The 24,993-nt window shown below is 37.7% G+C and overlaps 1 protein-coding gene across 1 annotated transcript; it reads left to right on the top strand.

Moving 5' to 3' along the window:
* Positions 1–890: 890 nt before the first annotated feature.
* On the top strand, positions 891–24,598 carry LOC306858526 (myelin regulatory factor-like protein; the record flags this gene model as incomplete). Its single annotated transcript, XM_079399090.1, has 25 exons — positions 891–936; positions 2,255–2,342; positions 2,460–2,521; positions 2,607–2,976; positions 3,059–3,162; positions 7,910–8,057; positions 8,426–8,621; positions 8,710–8,786; positions 8,872–8,982; positions 12,053–12,143; positions 12,318–12,518; positions 12,718–12,826; positions 12,904–13,013; positions 13,109–13,269; positions 17,166–17,238; positions 17,317–17,405; positions 18,889–18,951; positions 19,120–19,175; positions 19,280–19,465; positions 19,558–19,593; positions 19,987–20,071; positions 20,336–20,410; positions 23,026–23,134; positions 23,776–23,850; positions 24,427–24,598. The coding sequence occupies 25 exons, from the start codon at positions 891–893 to the stop codon at positions 24,511–24,513; spliced, it is 2,808 nt and encodes a 935-aa protein (XP_079255216.1). The 3' UTR covers positions 24,514–24,598.
* Positions 24,599–24,993: the final 395 nt, after the last annotated feature.

The following is a 24,993-nucleotide window of genomic DNA, read 5'->3' as shown; positions in this document are numbered from 1 at the left end:
AATTCAAGGGGATGGGCAGTTTAACTATATTTGCATTGTACAACTTCAGTTGTCGTGATGTTTATTATATTAGCAGGTTGTACTGATGATTTTAGATGACTGAATTTAATGTAATGTAACCTATATACCCCCGGTTCCACAGACAAGGCCTAAACCTAGTTCTAGATTAAAATGAAAGTCTGAGCTGTTTCAACTGAAAGAAACTTAACATGACTGATCTTAAAATATATCAGTGCCTTTGTTTTGTCTCAAGATGCACACCAGTAATGTTTTATAAAAATGACTAAAATGTCTTAAATGAACTATGTCCTAATCCTGGTTTAGGCTAAACCCTGTCTATGAAACTGGGCCTAAAATGATTATATAATATGGCCATTTCTGTTGATCTGATGTGTATGTGAAGTTTGCGCACAGTCAGATCAGCTAAAATGGCTGCCGCCATTCTAGGCAATGATCAGTTTGAGCTTGTGTTAGGAGGGCATACGTTTTCAGTTTTGTTCTATGTTGACTTTAAATGTTCAAGTTTAGAAGTATTACAATTTTGCTAAACGAAGTGCAACCAAATGATTATAACAATATTATTGAATATATTAATGATATAATATTGTTAGGTGGATCAATACTTTGTGTGAGATCATGAAATTCAGTTTGTCACATTACATTAGAAGTACAACAAAAAGGAATCCAATGCGCTTGTCTTCTTGACACAAACAAACTGCCAATATTTCAAAGTTGAAGTGAAGTGAGGTCAATTAGTATTTGGGTCAATTCATGCTATGTCTCCATGTCAAAGATACAGCCTGTCCCATTTTGTTCACACAGTGCTTTTATAGTAGAGGGTTTGACAAAACTTGCACTTAACGGAATTCAGAAAATCCGGAGTTGATCCAATGGATGTTCTTGGAGAAAATGAGGCACTGCAGCAGTTTTTTAATGGTAAGACACCTAAACAACATTCACTTGACTTCCCTTACAATGTTAGTTAAACAACTGCTTTTGCTGGTCAGGAGTATTGTCATCATGGGATCGGATGTATTTTTAACCTCCTTTTCATGTTTCATGTAGCCTATGTCATTATCAGCTATTATTTCTGTCAAATTATATTACATTGAAATCCAGCTACCAACCAGGAATTTATTATGCTATGCAAACAACATAGATTAAGAACTGTAAATGTATGGAGGTGGTGTTTTACAGGGTTTTCAAAGCACATCTAATATAATCTATGTAATCTATACAGTATGAAGGTACAGTTCACCATCAATAGTTCAAGGCCACGGATCTATAAAACCAGTCAGAAGAGCTAACAGATCAAGGTCATACATTCATATGTTAATTGTCTCCTTGATTTGTCTATATAGTATATCATTTTTATAATTCTATAATTTTAGTTTTGTATTTTATTATTGCACAGTGTGCTGATTTGATTATGTCCTCTGTGAAACCCTTTTCAGGTTCTGTTGTCCTGATATTATGGTAATTGTACATTTAGCCTGTTTTGTCTTGCCAAGGCACCTTAGGTTCATTATCATCATTCTCTAGAGTGGCTTTTGTCTGAGATTTGTTTTGAGGTGCATATGGGCTGTTTGTCTGGTAGTGTTAGTGGATATTTTAGTTATCTGATGGCGTCTGGAAGCTGGTTTCTGGACCAGATTGTCTGTGTATTGTGAGAGGTTCTTCTGGTCCCTTTGCTTTCTTGGCAATATTGTGGTGTTCAGGTATCTGGTGATTGGTGAGACATGCAGTAAGATATGTGTCAATGCTTTGAAATTTCTCCAAAGTGTCTCAGAAGGATTTGTATTGTGTATAGAGGCATAGATGCTTGCATGTTCCAATTTAACTACACAAAGACAGTCTTTTAAGGTGCAGTTACATAAACAAAGGTCTATTTTTCATAGAGTAGTATATGAATAATACACAGCTCACATAGAAGTCTCTTTCAAAACAATCAGCTTTCTGTTTTTTAACACAGCAAAGTCATGTGACCAACTTGAAAATGAGCAAAATCTGCATGAGGAGCATTTTCACCCTTGAGCGAAATCTTGCCAAGCACAGTAAATGTGACCACATATTTATGCCACTTGATGTTGCAAATTTGGTAACTTTGGTTGAATATAGAAAACAAAAAAACTAAGGTCAAACTACTTGAAGCAAGGTAAAATAAAGTGACTAAAAGCCTCATTTCATCAAACCTCCTTCCCAAAAGAAATTTGAACAAGAGACAGTATTTTAACATATTTTTTTATTCCATCAGGACAGGATGTGAGTGGTGTGTTAGAGAGTACCGTGGTAGACACCAGTATTCTGGAGCAGTATTTGAGCAATGAGACAGATCCCACTTTGTGAGTTCTTTCAAATATCCCAAGTAAAATAATTTTAAGTAAAGTCCACTCTAAATGACAGGTTACCACAGAAAAATGGTTGGTTTTTTTTTTTAGCATGTTTTTCTCATTTCTTAGCATGTTACCCGAGTCACCACCAGATTCAGGATCAGAGCGTAGTTCTCCACCACAAATACTAGGTGAAGTCTTCTCTGAGCCAAAATCCCAAACTCAAAGTTCTTGTATTGCTGCTAGTAGTCATTAAACAATCTGTCTTTTCACCAGAATCAAGATGGTCACCTGAACAAAACAGCTCGGGTGTGCATAGCCTGTCAGAAGACTCCTTCCCTCTATCTTGTCCCTTTAAAGACAGGAACCATGATGTTGGCAGACCCCTTGGGAACCACATTAAAGCCATTTCACCTGCTTCGCTTCCTCAGTACAGTCTCAACACAGTTGAGAGTTACACACAGGCAACCACGTCCCATAATGCACCCATCCATGGTGTCCCACCATATACTCAGTGCCCACCGATGGGACTTCCAGCAGGACATATGCCAGCTAATGCAGCTGCAGCCTCCTCATGTGTGCCCCATGCAATGTGCTCAGAGACCATGTACCCTTATGTGCCCCCAAAACATGATCAACATGTAGGGTAAGGATGTGTGTTGCATGTGCTGTTCTGCTTTTTTTTTGCAGTTCATTCAGTATATTTACAGTCTGTATTTCTTTAACAGAAATATCTTACTTGAAAATAAGAAAAGAAGAAGGTCAAATTCTTTTGAGGGGCACACAGAGCAGCGTAGGTGTGCTGACCCAGTTTGGACCAATCCATCACTCTGTAAGTATTACATCATGTGCAGAATGTTTTCATCCTATCTGAGGTGACCATGTTCTATTTGCCCATCTAGAAATGTTGCTTTATGGTGTAATATCTTGCAACATCTTGGTCAGATCCAAATGCTCTAAAATGCACCTGAGGGTGGTTTCACATAGTACTTTTGGTGCACACCTGGGTTCGTCACAGTTTTTAAGCTCAGGTGCGTATCCACGGACCATACCCAAATCTGCTTTCCTGGTTCATGTGAACCAGGTGTGGTTTGCTGCTTATATGAACATTGTACTAAATCGTAGAAGTGGATCGCTATCAATGAAGTGTGATTCGGTTTGTGTTCTCACTCACAGAATGTATATCTCATTGGACTCTCATGTACTTTACAACGTTTGCAGTACCTTCATGGCAGGCAGACACAAATGCTGTTTTGTTTTGAAACAAAGCCAAAGATTGAAAAACCAAAGTTTAAAAGTGAGACAAGCAACACTATGCATTTTTCGCCCTCGTCTGCATTGTCATTACCTACCAACAGATGTAAACATTATGTTATTCACTGCTGTAGAAGTAACATGACTTGCAGATGTATTATTATTATTAGCGGTTTTATCAATTCATTGTTGCAGCCCTACTCACTACCCCTACTAGAAACATTCAAAATAAAATATATAAACATAATGTCACGGGTTGCTTCGCAAGAGACAAAATGCAAGAAGATGATGAAGGGAAAAAGGCTTTAATAATCCACAGGGTAATTCCAAAAGCAAATCCAACACAACGTAAACACAGACGAGAACTGACAAACAATGAAGGAGAACTGAGAACTTAAGTATGATGCCAAACAAAGGAACTAATGGGATAATTAATAGAGCACAGGTTGAAACAAATGAACTAATCAACAATGAGGCAGCCAGAGCGACAGAGGACCAAGGTGGAGCCAGAGGGATGGAGGGACAAAGCAAAGCCGGAGAAGTGGAATCCCGTAACAATGGAGGGTCAACGACTGACCAAGGTAGAGACGGAGGGACGAGGAAGCCCACTGGCTCAGTGGGATGATGGGCCAGGGTGGATACGAGGGAGCTAGGAGCCAAGGTGGAGTTGATGGGTCGAAAGACTGAGGTGGAGTTCAGGCAGGGGATCCTCATGCCTAGGCAGAGCTGGAAACTGGAAGGCCCGAGGTGGATCAGAGCGCCCAGATGGCACTGACTGAGGGTGAACTGAGAGACTGACAGGAACTAGCAGAGACAAGGCTGAGAAACTGGCTGGTTTTAGGAGAGGAGGCGGGAGAGGGAGGCTAGGTGGGAACACGGGAGGCACAGGAAGCTTAGGAGACACAGAAGAGCTGGACAGAACCAGCAGAGACTCAAAAGAATTGGGTTTTACCTCCCCAAACCAGTCAATTAAATCCTCCTCCTTTAAACAGTCAAAGAGACCATGATAGCTCACCCTCAGCGGTGAAAATATGGGTGGGGTCCCAATTAATTCCCTCAAACTCCATTAGAACTCTCATGGAAATTGTTGCCAGCTCATGCACCTGGTCAGACGTGTTTTGAGGCTCTGGCTCCTGGACGATGATCCGCTCTGTCACAATAGTTTGTGCTGGCTCGTCGATCTTGGTGGGCTTTGGCTGTCCGTCTTGGGTGGGCTCTGACGAACGCTCTGTGCTCCGTGGAAACAAATGAACTAATCAACAACGAGGAAACTAGGTCACAGAGGGCAGAACTAATAACACAATGAAAACACAGGAAAAATCAGACATTACACACAAAAGGATGATGATGATTATATAATTATATATATTCAACAGCTAGCATATCAAAACTTAGCTCACCAAAATCTGTTTCAGGGAAAGTCTGTTAACTTGGTGGTTGCAATGTCTCCGGGCATTGCAACCACTGAGCATTGAAAATAGCATTGCTATTTCATCTGTTGTTTCTTATGCTAAAATAACGTTAAAAAGTTTATATGTCAGGTTGGATCAGCCAATGCACATGTGCAGTCCCAAGTTTGTGTATGAGGATAGTGACTGTTTCTTTGGAAACTGGAGCTTTTAACGCCGACTGCACAATGATGCAATGACTTGTAATAATTGGCCACTGGCTCTTTTATCTAAAGGTGGGACATATTCTGACATATTGCGTGTTGCACTTTCTCCCATTCATAGAAATATGAGTGCACCATCTTGGTATATATATATAAAGTCTTTGAGGTCAAACAGTAGAACATGGCGTTTACAACACCAAGGTCATTAGTTAAATTCCTACACTGTAAAAAAATGACCGTGATTTTAACAATAAAAAACAATTAATTGCTTAATGCCTTCAGTAGGTTGGCATATTATTATTATTTCAGTTAATGAAATTACAGTATTTAACTATAAATTTAAGTTAAATCCGTATTTCTACCGTATTTTTTTACCATATCTATCCGTAAATTTTACGGATTTTTTGTTATCAGTGTCCATACATTCACTTCCCATTATCAGTTAAAAAAATGTACACTATACTGATCAGTGTTATATAAAGCAGGACAATCAGTGTTTGTAATAGTGTTGTCAAAAATATCGATATTTCGATAAATATCGATACTGAAATATCTTAACGGTACCAATATTAATTTCCCGAAGTATCGATACACCGATACTAGCCGAGCTGTCACTTTCACTTCTCTCCAAAGGCGCGTGGACAAGCACCACACGTGACCGCACTCGTCTCCTTGGCTCTGGTTAAATAGCAAAAGTGAAGTGAATAGAAAGATGACTGCTCTGGTTGTTAAAGAACACAGCAGGAGTGCTATCTGTAGGGATCTATGATCTCCGCGATGCAGAGAACGCGCAAGGAATCGCGGAATCCAGTCATAAAAACGGAATTTACAGTTTATCGCGGAAGGTCACGGAATTTGTCAAAGTTTGGATGAATTAATCAAAAGTAGGTCATTACACTTAAATCAAATCGCGATATGGACTAGTATCTGTAAATATTAAGCTGCAAAAGTGGATTTAAATATGAATCCTGCATGTTCTGCGCGTCTTTGTGTGAATGTGCTGCACGTGTGGTTGTGTTTACTAATGTGGCGCTCGCGGTGATTTCAGCGTCTGCCGTCTCAATGAGGACATAAATACATCAACAATATCTCCAGAACTGATCTGAAAGGCACTTTACGAGCATTTTACCATTTAATTTGAGTAAAACTAGCGTCATATCATACACACACAGAACTTTAGAAGTATTCACGGCAACCCGTCAAAATAAAAGTTCGGTATAACCTATTAAAGACCGTGTACCAGAAATAGGCTATATTACTATTATTTAGTAGAATGTACATAATACTACTACTTACTACTACTGTTCATTTTTTTAAAGAAATAATCACAAAATATTTAAATTTTAATAGTAAATCCCCTTCATTTGCCAAAAATGTAAATGTTTAATTTTCATTAATTCAAATATAAATGAATTAAAATTGTTTTATGCCTTCATCTGATATCCAGTAAAATTTAAATACACAACACAGAATTTCTGAGGGGGAAAACACATTTCATAAGGCTACTTAAGAATAAATAAAAATAGTTTGTATCCATTCAAATAGCCTAATAGACATGCTAAAACACTTTCATTGTTACCAAATTTGGTAACAATAAAACATAAGGTGAGAAAAAAATAAAACATTTCATACGGCCCTAAACGTGTCATTTTTGTTACACTTTTAATAAATTAAATGTTAAATTGTATAATTTTCATGATTTTAATTAATTAGACATGCTTTTAGATTAATAGCATTTAATTTGACCATTAAAAAAAAAAAAGAGTCCAGAAAAATTCAAACGAAAAAAAAAAAAAAACGGAATCCAGAAAAATTTAAATGGAAAAAATTGAATGTAGAACATTTTTTAACGGAATTTGGGGAAAAATAAAACGGATTTCATAGGACCCTATATCTGGAAATATTTTGTTTATGAAGCAAATGAGAATATCAACAAATAGAACTTTGGATTTTAATTAGTACATGTATTAGTAAACGTTAGTTTCAATTAACATTTAACTAAGATTAATAAAAGATTAATAAATAAATCAACAAATGCAGTACCTCAAGACATTTTTTTGTTCATGTAAAATATACCGCATGTTCTCGACTTGTTACATTTATCTTTAAATTAAAAAAATTACCCCCTTAATATTGTGGCAGTTTTTTTCTCCGTGGTATCGAAAATGGTATCGAGTATCGATATTTTTCAAGGTATCGTATCGAAGTTAGAAATTCCAGTATCGTGCCAACACTAGTTTGTAATAACAGGAAAAAGATAAAGACAAACCAGCGACGACAGTGTGGAAAGACATTCCAAATATAATGTTCCTCATACACTATAAAACTTTTTAAATAGTTGGCATCATGCACTTGCTTTACGACTTTGTTAATGGTTACAGAAAAAAAACTACTACACTATACAACTGAGGATCACAAACTACCAGGCTTACAAGTCATTCCAACCACAACAACAATCTCACAAATAAACATGCACCTCTTCGCTAGGAGACACATGACAATTGAAACTGTGTTCTAAAATGGTCTCAAAATATCAAAGTTGTTTTGATCTCCTTGGACTGGATGTACTCATACTATAAAGCTAAAGATTTTGAGTCTGTACTCATTATACATAACCCAATTCTTTTTAATCTGTTAACTCAGACTGTATAGTATATTCCAGCCTTTGCATATCATTTTGTGTGTATTTCCTTAATGTTTGTGTTGTCTTCAGGTTCAGAAAGTGGATCATATGAAGCACAGTGTTATGACAGTGACACAGCTGGTGGAAGTCCAGTGGGCACTGTGCACCAGCTGCTCACGTGGGACCAGTATCAGCCCAGCCAGTGGTGCTCACTCCACAATAGCAGATCTGAAAGCCTGTGAGTAACTCCCAAGACTTTCTAACCTATGATGATGGACTAGAACCATGGTACTATAATGATATTAGATGGCAAACTCTGGTACTTGTAGACCAAAGAACACCATAGGATTACCATGGTACATGCCCAAACACATGGTAATGCTATCATACTTTTGTTGTTGTTGTTTTTGGAAATATAAAATAGTGTAGTATATTATACAATTTTACTTTTATATCTTATTTGTACATTGTATCCCTGTTACTCTAAGTGAAGAAGGAATTTGAGGTCCCATAATTCATGTAGAAGACATCATCTACTTCCATTCACTAAGATGTCATTTAGCAATAAAACACAAGAAGATTATGTGTCTCTTTTCTTTTGAGTAGACCACCTCCAGGTTACCATGTGGACACAGATAAGGGTTTCAGTTACTCCACAGCTGATGAAGCCTTTGTGTGTCAGAAGAAGAACCACTTCCAGGTGACAGTTCACATAGGGATGGTTGGAGATCCTAGATTTGTCAGAACGTCAGGAGGTCTCATGCCCATAGAGAGCTTCCACGTGAATGTGTTTGGGGTCAAGGTAGTGATAACATGGCAAAAAAAACCTTAAAGAAACATTTATGTTCTGAATGTAGATGATGTGTTTGACACTTGAATCCATTTTGTAGCTTGAAGCACAGAACCATTTCATCACTATAGAGCAGTCTCAGTCAGACCGCAGCAAGAAGCCTTTCTTACCAGTCAGGTAAGTGTCAGTATACTTAAACATGTGGAAAAACATTTTTATAATGTGTCATTTATGCTGATTTTTGGTTTAACATCTCTTTCAGAGTAAATCTGCCAGGAGACAAAATCACAAAGGTGACATTAGGACGGTTACACTTCAGTGAAACCACATCGAATAACATGAGAAAAAAGGGCAAACCCAATCCTGATCAGAGGTTAGTTACAAACAATATCTGACATCTCTGAATGCATGCCCAACCTATAGAAATACTATGTATGAATATGCCTAGTTCCATTCTACAGGTGCATCTAAAAAAAAAATGTGAATATCGTGAAAAAGTTCTTTTTTTGTTGTTGTAACATTTCAAAAAGTGAAACTTTCATATATTCTAGATTAATTTCATGTAAAGTAAAACATTTTTAAAAAAGTGTTTTAATTTTAATGATTAGATCTCAAATCTAGTATCTCAAAATATTAGAATCAAAGCATATTAAATGCAAAGTTGACTGGATGAAAGAAATTGGGTAGTAAAAGGTGCACAAGCAACAGGGATGACCACAAGCTTGAGAAAACTGTCAAGCAAAGCCGATTCATACACTTGGGAGAGTTTTACAAGGAGTGGACTGAAGCTGGAGTCAATCTATCAAGAGTCACCACGCTCAGACGTATTCAGGAAAAGGGCTACCAAGCCACTTCTGAAACAGAATGTCAGAAGCATCTTACCTGGGCTGAGGAGAAAAATAACTGGACTGTTGCTCAGTGGTCCAAAGTCCTCTTTTCAGATAAAAGTCAATTTTGCATTTCATTTGGAAATCAAGGTCTGGAGTCAGACTGGAGAGGCACAGAATCCAAGCTGCTTGAAGTCCAGTGTGAAGTCAGTGATGATTTGGGGTGCCGTGACGTCTGCTTGTGTTGGTCCATTGTGTTTTATCAAGTCCAAAGTCAATGCAGCCATCTACCAGGAGATTTGGGAGCACTTTATGCTTCCATTTGCTGACAAGCTTTATGGAAATGCTGATTTCCTTTCCCAGAAGGACTTTAGCACCTGCCCACAGTGCCAAAACCACTTCCAAGTGGTTTGCTGACCATGATATTACTGTGCTTTTTTGGCCAGCCAACATGCCTGACCTGAATCCCATATGGAATCTATGGGATATTTTCAAGAGAAAGAGGAGAGAGAGTCGATCCAACTATACAGATGAGCTGAAGGCTCAATAGTGCCTCAGCAGTGCCACAGGTGCTTCCATACCTCACTGATGCGGTCATTTGTGCTAAAGGAGCCCCGACCAAGCACTGGACTCAGGTCAGGGGCTAGAGCCGATACTGGAGCGAACTTTGGGGCTGCAAACAGTCTCTTCCTCCTCATCCTCCTCTGTCTGTTGGGGGTTAACTGGACTGCCGACGGGCTTGACGTTGTGGCAGCCGGTGGGCGTGACATAGCAGCAGGCTTGAGTTAGCGGTAGATGGCGGGCTTGACTGGGGAACAGCTGACAGGCTTGACAGAGGGCTGGTTCTGGCTCGGGGCAGGACATTCTCCAGACACTGGAGGATCCCTTCCCTCCAGCATAGTCCTGTGGTGTGTGGGAGGTCCAAGGGACGATGGTAGTTGGCCCTGTGCCAGAACAGCGAGTTGATGGTGGCGTCATCAAATGCAGTCACTGCGGCGAGCCCGCAGAACTCCCGCGCATACTCCACAAGCTGGAGATCTCGGCGGGCCAGGGCAATGATGCGTGCGGTGACTTCCATGCTGCGGGGAGAAAAAAGGAGAAAGCAAAAAAACTTAAACACGGGGAAAAAGGCAGCGTTCACTTTCTGTTTCGGTCCGGTCTTCTGTCACGATTCGCTGGAGCAAGGGAACGAGGAGACGAGGAATTGTTCAAATAACCAATAATCTTTATTAATCCAAACAAAGGAACGTAGGAAACACAGAATGACGCTCAAGACCGGACGCTAGAGACAGGGAAACACAGGGCTTAAATAATCAGAACTAAACTAAGAGAGAAATAGATCAAACACAGACGGAGACTAATGAACTAATAAACACACTAAACAAGGGCAGGAACAGGAAAACCCAAATAAGGACATAGAGAGAGAAACTAGGTCAGTGGGAAGGCACACTGGGGAGAAAAACACAGGACACTGGGAGACAGGACTGACAGTGAAAACATTGCAGATGTTGTACCTCCAAATGTAATTCTTACTACCAATATTCATAACATATGCCGGTAGAATATACGGTTTTCAAACATTTTTTTTTTCAAACAGTAAGTTTCAAAGGTAGTACCTACTTGTCACGGTGCACACAGCAGGGAGGAACAAGGAACATGCAGACGAGGACGTAAACTCAAACAAGAACAGTCTTTACTGACGACAAGACATGGCAGGACAAGGCAGACACAGACCACAGACCACAGACAGGAACACCGGGGCGTAACGAGTAGGCCAGACGAAATAACACTGAACAGACAGGACTATAAATTCACAGGATAATTAACTCAAACACACCTGGAACAGAATAAACTACTAATCACATCAAACGAGGACAGGAAACAAACCAAATATGGGCATGGAAACACAGGGAGCACGTGGAAACACAAGACACACACAATAGAGGTCTGACATTACTAGACAGTATGCAATTTTGAATGCAGCTATACTCTCATTTGATAGGGCAGTAATACATCTAAACATAAGAGTTTCTGTTTTTACAGTTACAAACAACAGTTTACCTAAAATGATCCAGGCAAATCTGGACAGAACAAAGAAGCACTTTAATGTAAAATCTTATTAAATATGACACATTTGTTTTTATATGCAGGACATTTCTTGATATTTCATGATTTTTGGACATGCAGGTGTTCAATTCAGTTAGACAGTTATCTGTATACTTTAAGGAGAATAATGTTCCAAACAGGCCTTTCAAAAAAGATTTCTTAACGATTTTCCTCTAGTCTACTAAACAACTTTTAGAATGAACTCCAGGGATGCAAATTCTTGACCTTTTGGTGAAAATCCAAAATAGGTCATTATCCAGTGTTTTCAGCATCTCAGAACGGTGTAATAGGTTCACAGATTGGTTCTGCTCAACAGAAACTTAAACACTTTGTGTTCATCCTTGAAACACAAATGATGATATCTTTAATATCAGAGAAAAACTTTCATGCTTAAAAAGTTAATAAAGACATCAATAAAATAATCTATATGAATCTAGTTTTAACATTGATCAATACAACGGCAAAGGCAATACTGGTAACTAGCTGTATGTTGTTGCTTATGTCTCATAGGTACTTTAAGATGGTGGTTGCTCTGTATGTTACAGTGAAAGAGGAACGTTTTCTGCTGGTTGCTAATGTTTCTGAAAGAATCATCGTTAGGGTAAGCTTTTGGACCATAACCGTAACCAACATATTCTGCTATAAACTCCATATTTGCACATATTTTCCTCAAAGACTGCTGCTTCAGTAATGGAAGTTTTCCACTGGACTTAACAATATGTCTTGATAGTGTGTGAAAGTGTTTCTCAAACTTTTATCATCTCTCCATCTAAAGGCCTCCAATCCTGGTCAGTTTGAGAATGATAGTGATGTGCTCTGGCAAAGAGGACAGATCCCTGAGTCAGTGGTGTGTCACGGGAGGGTTGGCATTAACACAGAAAGCCCTGATGAGGCTTTGGTGGTTTGTGGGAATGCCAAGATAATGGGCAACGTCATGCATCCCTCAGACAGAAGGGCCAAACAAAACATTCAGGAAGTGAGTATCTGTCTGCTTAGTCGATAACAAAAACAAACTAAACAAAATGGCATTCAAATAAGGTTGGGACAGCAGTGTTAACGACTTTCTCAAATGGATGGCCTCCCAAAAGTGGTTCTGTTTACATCTGGTATTAACATCAGTCTTGATAGATCCAGTTAGCGAAAACCACTAAAATGTTGTGTCTGTGATGTTGTAGGTGGACTCAACGGAGCAGCTCAAGAGGATTGCTCAGATGAGAATTGTGGAATATGATTACAAACCAGAGTTTGCCTCAAGGATGGGAATTGATCAGCATCACGAAACGGGTAACATATGCACTGCACTTTTTGTAATTCAATGTTCTGAAGACGGATTCTAATATATCAGGTGTCTCTTTGATTAGGAATCATAGCGCAGGAAGTCAGAGAACTCCTGCCTTCGGCTGTAAGGGAGATGGGCGATATCACTTGCGTAAACGGGGAGAAGATTGATAATTTTCTCATGGTGGACAAAGTAAGTCTGTCAGATATTTGTTAGTAATTGCCGTGACATTTTGTAGACATTTGAGGATGGTGTGTGAAAGTAATTTTGGTCATTATGTCCTAAAGGAGCAGATTTTTATGGAGAATGTAGGTGCTGTGAAGCAGCTGTGTAAACTCACAGATAACCTTGAGACTCGTATTCAGGAGCTTGAGGTCTGGAACACTCGCTTGGCCAAGCTGAAGAGGCTGGGTAGCATGCGGTCCAACAGCAGCTCTTCTGCTAAAGGGTCTGGATCGATTTTCTTAACTTTCCATACTGGATTTCTCTCTCTATCCCTCTCAGATGCTCTTTCTTCAAGTTTGTTACACATTTTCTCAACAAACATGGAGTTCCATGCATCAGTGTTTCCTATACATTTATTTACATTTATTCATTTAGCTGACGCTTTTATCCAAAGCGACTTACAATTGCTATGTCAGAGGTTGCACGGCTCTGGAGCAACTAGGGGGTTAAGTGTCTTGCTAAGTGCTAAGTTAAGTGTCTTGTCACACAGTGGATTCGAACCCGGGTCTCTCACGCCAAAGGCATGTGTCTTATCCACTGCGCCATCACCACCCCTTTTCCTATACCCCTTTTCCACCTAAGCAGTTCCAGTGCTGGTTCGGAGCCAGAGCCTACAAACCCGATTCCAAAAAAGTTGGGACACTGTACAAATTACGAATAAAAAGGAATGCAATAATTTACAAATCTCATAAACTTATATTTTATTCACAATAGAATATAGATAACATATAAAATATTGAAAGTGAGACATTTTGAAATGTCATGCCAAATATTGGCTCATTTTGGATTTCATGAGAGCTACACATTCCAAAATAGTTGGGACAGGTAGCAATAAGAGGCCGGAAAAGTTAAATGTACATATAAGGAACAGCTGGAGGACCAATTTGCAACTTATTAGGTCAATTGGCAACATGATTGGGTATAAAAAGAGCCTCTCAGAGTGGCAGAGTCTCTCAGAAGTCAAGATGGCAAGAGAATCACCAATTCCCCCAATGCTGTGGCGAAAAATAGTGGAGCAATATCAGAAAGGAGTTTCTCAGAGAAAAATTGCAAAGCGTTTGAAGTTATCATCATCTACAGTGCATAATATCATCCAAAGATTCAGAGAATCTGGAACAATCTCTGTGCGTAAGGGTCAAGGCCGGAAAACCATACTGGATGCCCGTGATCTTCGGGCCCTTAGACGGCACAGCATCACATACAGGAATGCTACTGTAATGGAAATCACAACATGGGATCAGGAATACTTCCAGAAAACATTGTCGGTGAACACAATCCACCGTGCCATTCGCCGTTGCCGGCTAAAACTCTATAGGTCAAAAAAGAAGCCATATCTAAACATGATCCAGAAGCGCAGGCGTTTTCTCTGGGCCAAGGCTTATTTAAAATGGACTGTGGCAAAGTGGAAAACTGTTCTGTGGTCAGACGAATCAAAATTTTAAGTTCTTCTTGGAAAATTGGGACGCCATGTCATCCGGACTAAAGAGGACAAGGACAACCCAAGTTGTTATCAGCGCTCAGTTCAGAAGCCTGCATCTCTGATGGTATGGGGTTGCATGAGTGCATGTGGCAAGGGCAGCTTACACATCTGGAAAGGCACCATTAATGCTGAAAGGTATATCCAAGTTCTAGAACAACATATGCTCCCATCCAGACGTTGTCTCTTTCAGGGAAGACCTTGCATTTTCCAACATGACAATGCCAGACCACATACTGCATCAATTACAGCATCATGGCTGCATAGAAGGAGGATCCGGGTACTGAAATGGCCAGCCTGCAGTCCAGATCTTTCACCCATAGAAAACATTTGGCGCATCATAAAGAGGTCTTCTTTGTCGCATCTTCCTAAGACAGTTGAGCAACTAGAAGCCTGTATTAGACAAGAATAGGACAACATTCCTATTCCTAAACTTGAGCAACTTGTCTCCTCAGTCCCCAGACGTTTGCAGACTGTTATAAAAAGAAGAGGGGATGCCACACAGTGGTAAACATGGCCTTGTCCCAACTTTTTTGAGATGTGTTGATGCCATGAAATTTAAAATAAACGTATTTTTCCCTTAAAATTATACATTTTCTCAGTTTAAACATTTGATATATCATCTATGTTGTATTCTGAATAAATTATTGAAATGTTAAACTTCCACATCATTGCATTCTGTTTTTATTCACAATTTGTACAGTGTCCCAACGTTTTTGGAATCGGGTTTGTAGTTTCGAACCGGTTCTTTGTTTTTCGACATCCAAAGAACCAGCTCCGAACCAGTAAATGCGGTTCGTAAGTAGCACCAAAACATTTGCTGGGCTAGAAGGAAGAACCGCTTGCGTCAGGAGCTGGGGGCGGGGTTACCGTGACCAACAAGACGAACAGAAACTTGGACCGCCATATTTGAAATAGCAGCTAAACGCTAACACGTTTGATTCGCCGTGTTTGGATGCCGATGTAGGTTCGCAAAGCCATGAACATCAAATAGCACCGCAACGTCCGCCATTGCTGATAGTTTGTTTAGGCTTGTCCAGGATAGATCGGCGCTGTGCGGACCGTTCGGTGCGAGGCATATCGGGGTGCTGCGGGAGTGACTGGAAAGCAGACGGCTCTTTATGCTTTTGGATCGCTCTCACCGTGCTTTAGTTTGTTGTGTGCCGATCGATCGATCTGCGTGGCGCTGATGTACATCGAACAAGACTGTTGTGCTGCGCTAGTGAACCGAAACATGAAACGTATTCAGTGACGTAAGAGCTGGCTCTGTATTGGCTCTCTAGCATGTGGAAAAGCAACCGGTTATTAAAGGGTTCGCCAGTCGAACTAACTAAGAACCAGCTATAGCACTGGCTCTGAACTAGCACCTGGAACTGCTTTGGTGGAAAAGGGGTACTAGAGTCCAGCACTGCACATTATCTAAGTTACCCAAAATAGACAATAGTTTATACAATAGTAGCAAAGGAAACATTTATCATTTTAGCTTAGTTTAACTTGATGTACTAAAATAACTAGCTGAAATGAAAATGAATAAAAACTATATAGACATATTTGAAAAAAATAAATAATAAAATTGACTAAAACACAAAACTAAATTATTAATAAAAACTACAATAATATAACACTACCATGAAATAGATGTTTCAACTTTTCACTGAATCATTTCGATTTTTATTTCTATTTTATTTTCAATTTATTTTAGATTTTGTTAATTTTTATTCAGTCATGGTCAAGTTTAGTTTAGTTTTCAGGTTTTTGGGGTTTTGTTGTTTCAGTGTTAGATATTTCAGAATTATTGTTTATTGATTGTTTATTGAGTTAATTCAGTAATTGGCACAACCGCACAGTCGAGTGTTTTCATATTTAATGCAGGCAGGCTTTACATTTTATAATATACCATGTATCAAAAACCTAAATCAAAATGTATTTTTATTTTGTTGTAATTTTTGTAAATATTTTTGTTTAATGTACTTTACTTTTAATTCTTATTTGATTTAATTCAAATGTTATTATTTAGTATAATTTTTCATTAACAATAACACAAATTCCAAAATTGGGAAACACTTAACAGGAATGCTTATCATTCCCAAAGTATGTAAATATCTTAACTATCGGTAATAAACTTCTGGTTGTTATAACACTTACAGGATATACGAAAGCTGGTAAAGAGCTGTCTGAGTTCCTGTGAGTCTTGATGGCAGTGATGAAATTAATACATAGGGAATTCAGAACTCAGTTCCCTAATACAACCCATTTAAAACTCCATAGACAATTACAACAATATTTCTATTTATTTAAAGAAAAGAAAGAAAGTGGCATGACATACAGCCAAGTATGGTGACCCATACTCCCGGGGAGCAGTTGGGGGTTCGGTGCCTTGCTCAAGGGCACCTCAGTCGTGGTATTGAGGGTGGAGAGAGCGCTGGACATTCAGTACCCCCACCTAGAATTCCTGCCGGCCCAAGACTCAAACTCGCAACCTTTGGATTACAAGTCCGACGTGCTAACCATTAGGCCACTACTTCCCCAATTAAATTATGGCATTTTTGCTGAACGGAAATACAAACTCACTTTGTTGTGATATATGTGCTCATATGCTATAATCTGAAATCATTTGTTTTACTGAAATCTTTGTTTCACAGGAAAATCAACAAAAACAACACACTCCATTCGAAACATCCACCTCCACCTCCAACGCCACAGCAGTCAAGCACAGTATGTGAAAATCCCTTTATTTATCAATTTGTACAATAAATGTGACAAATATGGCTACTTTCTATATTTCTCTTTCAGAACTACTTCTGTGGGAGATATCACAACTGTCTTCAACACAGAGTATTCCAAGCTAGTGTCATCATGCTAGTAACAACCATGGCTCTTTGGTAAGATGTTCTTCTTAAGTACACTTTATTTTAAATGCTCTATTTATATACAGTATCAGATTGGAGCAAAACAGAAAATGTGGAACCTCCCAAATGGGTCAGTAATGAATAGAGAATACATTTTTTAAAAAAGGAAAAATTACTGTATTTTAATACAATTAAAATGAAAGTAAAATCTCATTTAAAGTCCCTCTGTGGTGAAAATCAAGTTTTTTATGTTGTTTGTATGTCTATGTGGTGTTTTTAATATGCTTTTAGACAAACCATGTACCAATCCATTAATCAACACCATTGTAGAGTATTTTCTCCTTAAAACTGTAGTTTTATATTTTTAATAAGATAATGCCTCGTGCAGTGCATTGTCTTAATGAACTGTTATTAATAATCTGGGGAACAAATGGTGGTATTTATTAATTGTAATTTTAATTTGAAAATTTTTATATTTTAACGTAGTTATATTGTGGCCACGATTAGCCTAAAATGAGGGTACACTGTAAAAAAAATCCGTACAATTTACGGTAAAAAACTGGCAGCTGTGGTTGCCAGAATTCTACTGTAAAAAATACGGTAGCAACGTTTTAGGTTTTACGGTTTTAACTACAGTTAAATACCGTAATTTCTTAAACGGATATAATCTTAATTTACCAACCTATTAAAGTACTGAAATCTGTTTTGTTCCTTTGAAATACACTGATAACCACCAAATGCAGGTGATGATAAGAAAGTCACATGATGAGCCAAAGCCCATCACAAGCAACTTTTAAACAATAGAATATACAGAAGGTGCACAGTGTCATTCACACAAGCATATTTAACTGAAATATGCTATAAACATTAATTTAACAACATTAGATGTAACATACAACCCTAATAAACATAACTGATAAGAAAAAACTAAGAAGAAACATAGTTATTTCAAAGAAAAAATATCAAATTCAAACAGAATTTGAAATGGAACGCAGGGAATTCTGGGAACGTCAGTTTACGTTTTTTCCCTGTAAATTTTACAGGAACTTTCCGTTAACCATGTAACAGGTTTTTACCGTAGCATTTTCACAGTTTTTTACCGTTAAAATCACGATCATTTTTTACAGTGTAGAAATTAAGTTATGGGATTTTTTTCCTTGAATGGCATGTGCGGTGCTCCATTAAAGTTAAAGAGTTATTAAGTTAAAGAAATATTCCCAGTTAAATATAATTTATTAATGCTCTGTTGGTCATTACCACAGAAAATAATCAATTTGTTCCTTAATTTGTAACACTGAACAAAAAAGTGTAAATCTAAAAATGCATTCTTATTTCAAATGGTTGATTTACAGATAAAAACTTTCACAGCTCAAATAACAAAGACAGTTGTATTTAACCTGGAATATTACTTAAATTAAAGCTATCGAGGGAAGTTTGAGACCACTTGTAATTCTACTGGATCTTGATATTTCAATAAACATGACAGAATTGATCTGTGTGTGATGTTGTTTTGCAGTATCATTTCTATTACTGCTCTTCATATGTTGACATTACAAGAAGACATGGACTTCAATAACAGGTACAATGTCATCTTCAGTGATCAGTATCAGTACAAACCAATGTACTGGGTGCACACAGACTCAGATTCAGTCATGTTCAATCACATCACTTGCCATGCTTGTTTCATCACTGTTACTGTGCTACTCAATGTAAGTAAGATTTAACTTTGGTTTCTTGGCATGTACAGTTTCAACGACACCAATGTTATGCCAACGTATTCCACAACAGCAGCATTGACTACAGGTACTGTATGTAGATATTTAGAGAAATTACATGTGAGTTGGTTTGTCTGTATATTCTACTCATTGTTTATTTTATATGGTGAATTTCATTTTGACTGTTTGCAGTGTTCTCCAACACCTCTCCTCATCCCTGGCCTCCAGAGATTGATGTCTCCAATGTGTTTTATTCAGATGAGGTTTACTGCTGTCCTTCAACTTTCATTTATAATCATAACACCCAACTGACAGACACAACTGTCCCCTTTGATGCTCTATCACATGGAATCCCCAATCTGGGAAAAACACAGACAGGTGAGAGACATGGTGGCAGTCTTCTGTCTTCAAATATACTTTTTTAAATATTTGTGTCTGTATTCATGTCATTTTAATTTATTCCCTTTCAGAGAAGTGGTTAGAAAAAGTGAAAAATTCTACTGACTGTAAGTTGACCGATCTTAAATCTTAAATAAGACTATTAATGCCAAATCCAGATTATCAGACACACAATGAGATTTTAAATGAAGCAATGAATCCTTATCACTTCCTTCACACTGAGAGTGAATTATTGCATTATGGTCCATTCATGTTGTTTTATTTTGAAGCTAGTTCATTTACTTGCCACTTTCATTCACCTCTATAAATTTTTCCGCAAAGAATGGCCTAAATGTGGGTAGTTTTGGTGCACAATTATTAGTTTGTGAATATTTGTGACCGTCTCCTTAAAATAAATCCATGATCTTGAAATATTCTTTAGTCCTAATAACAGAATAAATGTAGCTGTGACCAAAATAGTGATTCACACCTTTAGGTCTTTGTTCTTGTCTTCTTTACAGGGACAAACACAACTATACAGTCCATCCTCGTAACGCAGAATCAACAAGTTATAGATCAGCAGTACTGTCAGCAGGAGAATTGTGGGTAGGTATCAGACTTACATCTTCAATGTACACAAACATTCAACATTTTTCCTTTTTCACTCTTAGTATGGTGTTCACAGTTGTATGTTCCCTTTTATGAAAGAGTTATGTTATGCAGAGTATGAAAGGGGACTATTTGTCTATGATGCTCTTTACAACAGAGTTTATAGCTCTTGGGGATTTCTTGACTTACAGCACTAAAGTCATCAAAAATGTTCAATTGTAATAAATTTGCATTTTACTTATTGATCTATGTGTTTTGTAGGAAAGGAAACTACACATACATCATTCCCCTCAGTAAACACATCCCACCCAACATGCCCATAACCCTCCAAATGATGTGAGTGAAAGATTGTTGATGTTGCACACAGTCTTCATTATACTGCACTCCGGCCTTCATAAGAGTTCAACTTCATTCTCATTGAGTTTAAGTAATGGAACAAAGCCACAGCGCAGAACATTTAACAGCTTTAGAGTTCACCCAAAAGGAAATTCTCTCATCTTGTTCCAAACTTGTATGCTGTTGTTTTTCCTGTGGAACTCAAATTGAGCTGTTGTGAAGAATTTTCATAGTGCTCTTTTCCATTTTAACAGTTTATATTTACCACACAGTCTGACTTGTTTGCTATAGTTGAAGTCTTCTGAAGTTATATGAACCAAATTCCTTTGTTCCTGGTTCCTTTAGATATTAAACAGCATTGGTTCTGAAATTTGTATGACCAGAGATGAGCCAGTTTGAGAATGACATTTGAGAGCTGCTGAAGAAGGAACAGATTTTTAAGAGTTTGGTATAAGGGTGTTTTTGTGGGTGAACTATTCCTTTAATATCATGTTGAGCAGGGCTAGACCGATAAATGTGAACTATCAATTTATTAAACAAATAAAAATAATACATGTATATGTAGTTTTATATGTTAATAGTGAGGTAATAAGAGTAATTATATAAATCCACCATTAATGACGGGAACAAATGACTAATGCACTTTTAACATTCTAGCAACTACTATTAACTATTAAAAATTATTTATGATTAACTAATTAGTAAGTAATAGCACTCAGCTGAAAGTGGTAGTTCACTATTAGCTAATCAGTAACAACTATTTTTCATATTTCCCAGAGAACTACTAAGAACTATTATATACAGTTTCATAATTAATGTGAATAATGCTAAATGTGTAATTAACTCTAGCGTACAGATCATTGTATCCCACTAGTGATGACTCAAGTATTATCAAATCCTTTAGAAGGGATTACTAATTTACACGGATAATTACTAATTATTTGTATCAGTATTCTAAAGTGAAAAGCATAATAACTTTACAAAACCCTCATAAACTGATCAAATTACACACGCGTGGCTGCCCACTGCTCCAGGTGTGTGTTCACTGTTGTGTGTGTGCACTTAGGATGGGTTAAATGCAGAGCACAAATTCTAAGTATGGGTAACCATACTTGGCCACGTCACGTCACTTTCACGTACGCACTCAAAAGGATCTGAATGACTTTGACAAGGGCCAAATAGTCATGGCTAGACAACTGGATCAGAGCATCTCCAAAACGCCATCAGGGTCATGGGTGCCCAAAGCTCATTGATGCACATTGAATTCATTTTAAATAAAAAAAGCTGACATTTTAACATGTGTGTTGACTTTTCCACTGTTTAGGGTTCAGAATTTAGATACACGTTTACAGTGGTGGCCAAAATGATTAGAACACTAGTATTTTCTCCAGCTAAAAATGGTTTTAAGTCAGTTATTTCTACATTTTGTTGTAGTGTGTCAGTAGGAAATATTAGTTTACATTTCCAAACATTAATTGTAATAATTTGCACAATGAGTCTGACAACAGCCAGAGCTCCACACAGAGATCTGATCTCATTATCATCCAGCCTGTCTGGAATAACATAAAGAAACAGAACAAACTGAGACGGACTAAAGGCCCATTCACACCGCACAGACAAACGGCAACAAACTCCAACAAACAAGTTGGCTCAAGTTGACCGTTGACTTTAGAATCTTATGAAAAATTACTGTCATGTTCACACTGCACCAACAGACACCGACCAACTCTATATCTATAAGCATGTTCAGTTGGGTGGAAACAAACTCCAACCAACGCCAACAGGGGTAACACACTGATCCAACAAACTCAAACAGACTAGTTTGTTGGCATTTGTCTGTGCGGTGTGAATTGGCATTTAATCCAGAAGAACCATGGCAACGTCTCTAAGATGCATCAAGAGAACTACCTGCAAAGCTGCAATACTGTGAAAAGTTTTAGGCACCTGAAAATGTGCTGTAAAATGAGGATGCTGTCAAAAGTAATGTCATAAATAGATTTTCTTTATTAAATTCTATTAATAACAACATTCGGTGTGACCATCCTTTGCATTTAAAGCTGCTTTTGCCCTCGGTGCACTTGAGCATAGTTTTTCAGGGAGCTTTGCAGGTAGGTTTCTTGAAGCATCTTGGAGACGTTGCCACAGTTCTGCTGGATTTAGTCTGTCTCAGTTTGTTCTGTTTCTTCATGTTATTCCAGACAGACTGGATGATGATGAGATCAGAGCTCTGTGTGGAGCTCAGGCTCATTGTGCAAATTATTACAATTAATGGCAAAATGAATGTTTGGAAATGTAAACTGATACAGTATTTCCTACAGACACATTACAGCAAAAGATAGAAATAACTGACTTAAAACCATTTTTTAGCTGTTGAAAATACTAGTGTTATAATAATTTTGGCCAACACTGTATGTTAATATGTGGCTTTGTGCTGATGGCCGAATTGCTCTGTGTTGATACAAAGAAATATTGCAATCTTGCTTGTGTAATATTGCTCATATATAATAAATAGACAGAAAGTACTGTATATTTTTTTATAAAAGTTATGGAAAACAGTGTCTTCATATGTGGTTCACATCATCATTGATATGAGTGTTTTTCTTACACCTGAGCAGCACAACTGAGTTGTTGGTGATTCACCAGTGCTCACATGATGAGAGTGAGCAGTGCTCTTCAGTACTTGACTACAATGGCCCAGAGTCAAACACTGCTCTCAACACACAGGTACTTTAACACTTACACTCTCATAGCAACATGCATTAGAAACGCCTTTCATGCAGTAATTATATTAAATGATATATTCATAATAATTTAAATGCATAATATATTTAGAGTAATTGTTTTATAATGATAATTTGATAAGTCAAGTGAGCTTTTATTGACAGATTTATTGCTGACACATTTTTTTTACACAGCACATTTGTTCCCATTTATTGTTTAACAATATTCTTTGTAGACTATTCAAACTTTAATTTCATAGGATATTCATGAAAATTATGGATAATTCAAAGAATGTGATTGACAGTTAGGCTAAAAAAGGTAATGCATTAAGGCCACATACATTTCGGGAATTTTCAGGAGTGACAACCTGGCAATCAATACGTCATCAACAACTAGCTGTTCAGCTATGGACACACTGCATAGAATTTCTGTACATTTTTGGGGAGTTGATTTGGTTGTAGAATGCAGTTGTCACTCCTTTAAAATGACTGAAGTGTGTGTGTATAGCACAGGATTAAGCATTAAAAGGTGATCTGACAGCCAAATTGATCTGCAAGTGTGTACATGGCCTAGGTAAAAATTAATTTTTAGATAAATGTTTTTTGATATCATGCATTTGTTTGAAGTCTTTTCCATTTCAACAGGGCTACATACATAAATGGACACTGGCCGTGGCAAATCACTACCGTGCATCTTACCATTTGCGTGCTTCTGTTGCTGTGAGTGTATCTTTTTATGTATTTGTGTGTTAATCTTGTAAATGTATGCTGTCTTTAAATTAAGACTTTAGTCAGGGTAGAAAACATATGAATGAAAATGAGGCTGTGTGGAGACATGAGTACAGTCTGATTAGTGGGCCTCACTCATGAACTTTTTGTTAATATACGAGTAATTTGAGCGTAAAGTGGACATTCCTTAAAACTCTTCTCCCGGATTCACAAATGCATAATAAAAAAAATTGTGTGTGTGTGCACACGCATTTACTTTTAGCATAGTCGCTTTTTTACACAAAAAGTCATTCTGCTCTTGTTTCATGAATGAAGCCCAGTGTGTTGTAGTGTTGTGTTCTTGAGTGCAAGTCATTTAGCTAATGAAACACGAAACAATATATCTTCAGTGGACCAAAACACAGGGCTTCTAAAATCAAAGATTATCTATGACTTTAACAATATGAAATATTGGACAGACTGTACTTCTGTCTATGGTACTGCCAAATTAAATGTGTCTATGGCAATGATGATGTGACTAGCAGCATGACTTAAATCTGTCAGTATATATGTGTTCTTTTCACACAGGGTTTGGCAGATTGTAACACCGATCTGAACTTTGCAGAAGTTTTATTTACTGACTACCACTTCCAGTTCTTCCGTCGCTGTGACTGATCAACACCCTTCAAAAGCAACATCCAGTGATTTGACAAATGCAGGCTGTAAATTATATCTTATAAAGAGTCTTTTCAAGTCTTTCATGGGCAGATCTCGTGTTGTTTCTGAAAAAAAACATTTGAAATATGTTTGATATTAGTTTATTCTTATTTTCATGGTTTTGAACTCCAAAGAAAAGAGTAAAGCAGGTCTTCAAATATGATTTGACATGTATATGTTTCAACAATAAAGAGATGATTGTTGTTTTGTACTGAACTACACAATCAGGTAATCTTTTACTCTGATACTCATACACACTTGTGTTCCTGTACTGAACTGAGCACATTATGTAAACTCGTGTGCAGTGATGTTGACCAAATGATTTTGACCAAACATATGATTGTTTCAGAAGTCAAATTGTTTTTACAGCTAAAGTCTTTTATTAGTTTAAGGTTTTCTCTAAATATCGAACAAATAAAGGAAGATTTATTCTCTGAA

This window comes from Barbus barbus (assembly GCF_936440315.1).
Source record: "Barbus barbus genome assembly, chromosome: 39".
In the NCBI taxonomy this organism is placed as follows: domain Eukaryota; kingdom Metazoa; phylum Chordata; class Actinopteri; order Cypriniformes; family Cyprinidae; genus Barbus; species Barbus barbus.
Note: the sequence above shows the minus strand (reverse complement) of the source record. Positions and strands in the feature narration are given on the sequence as shown.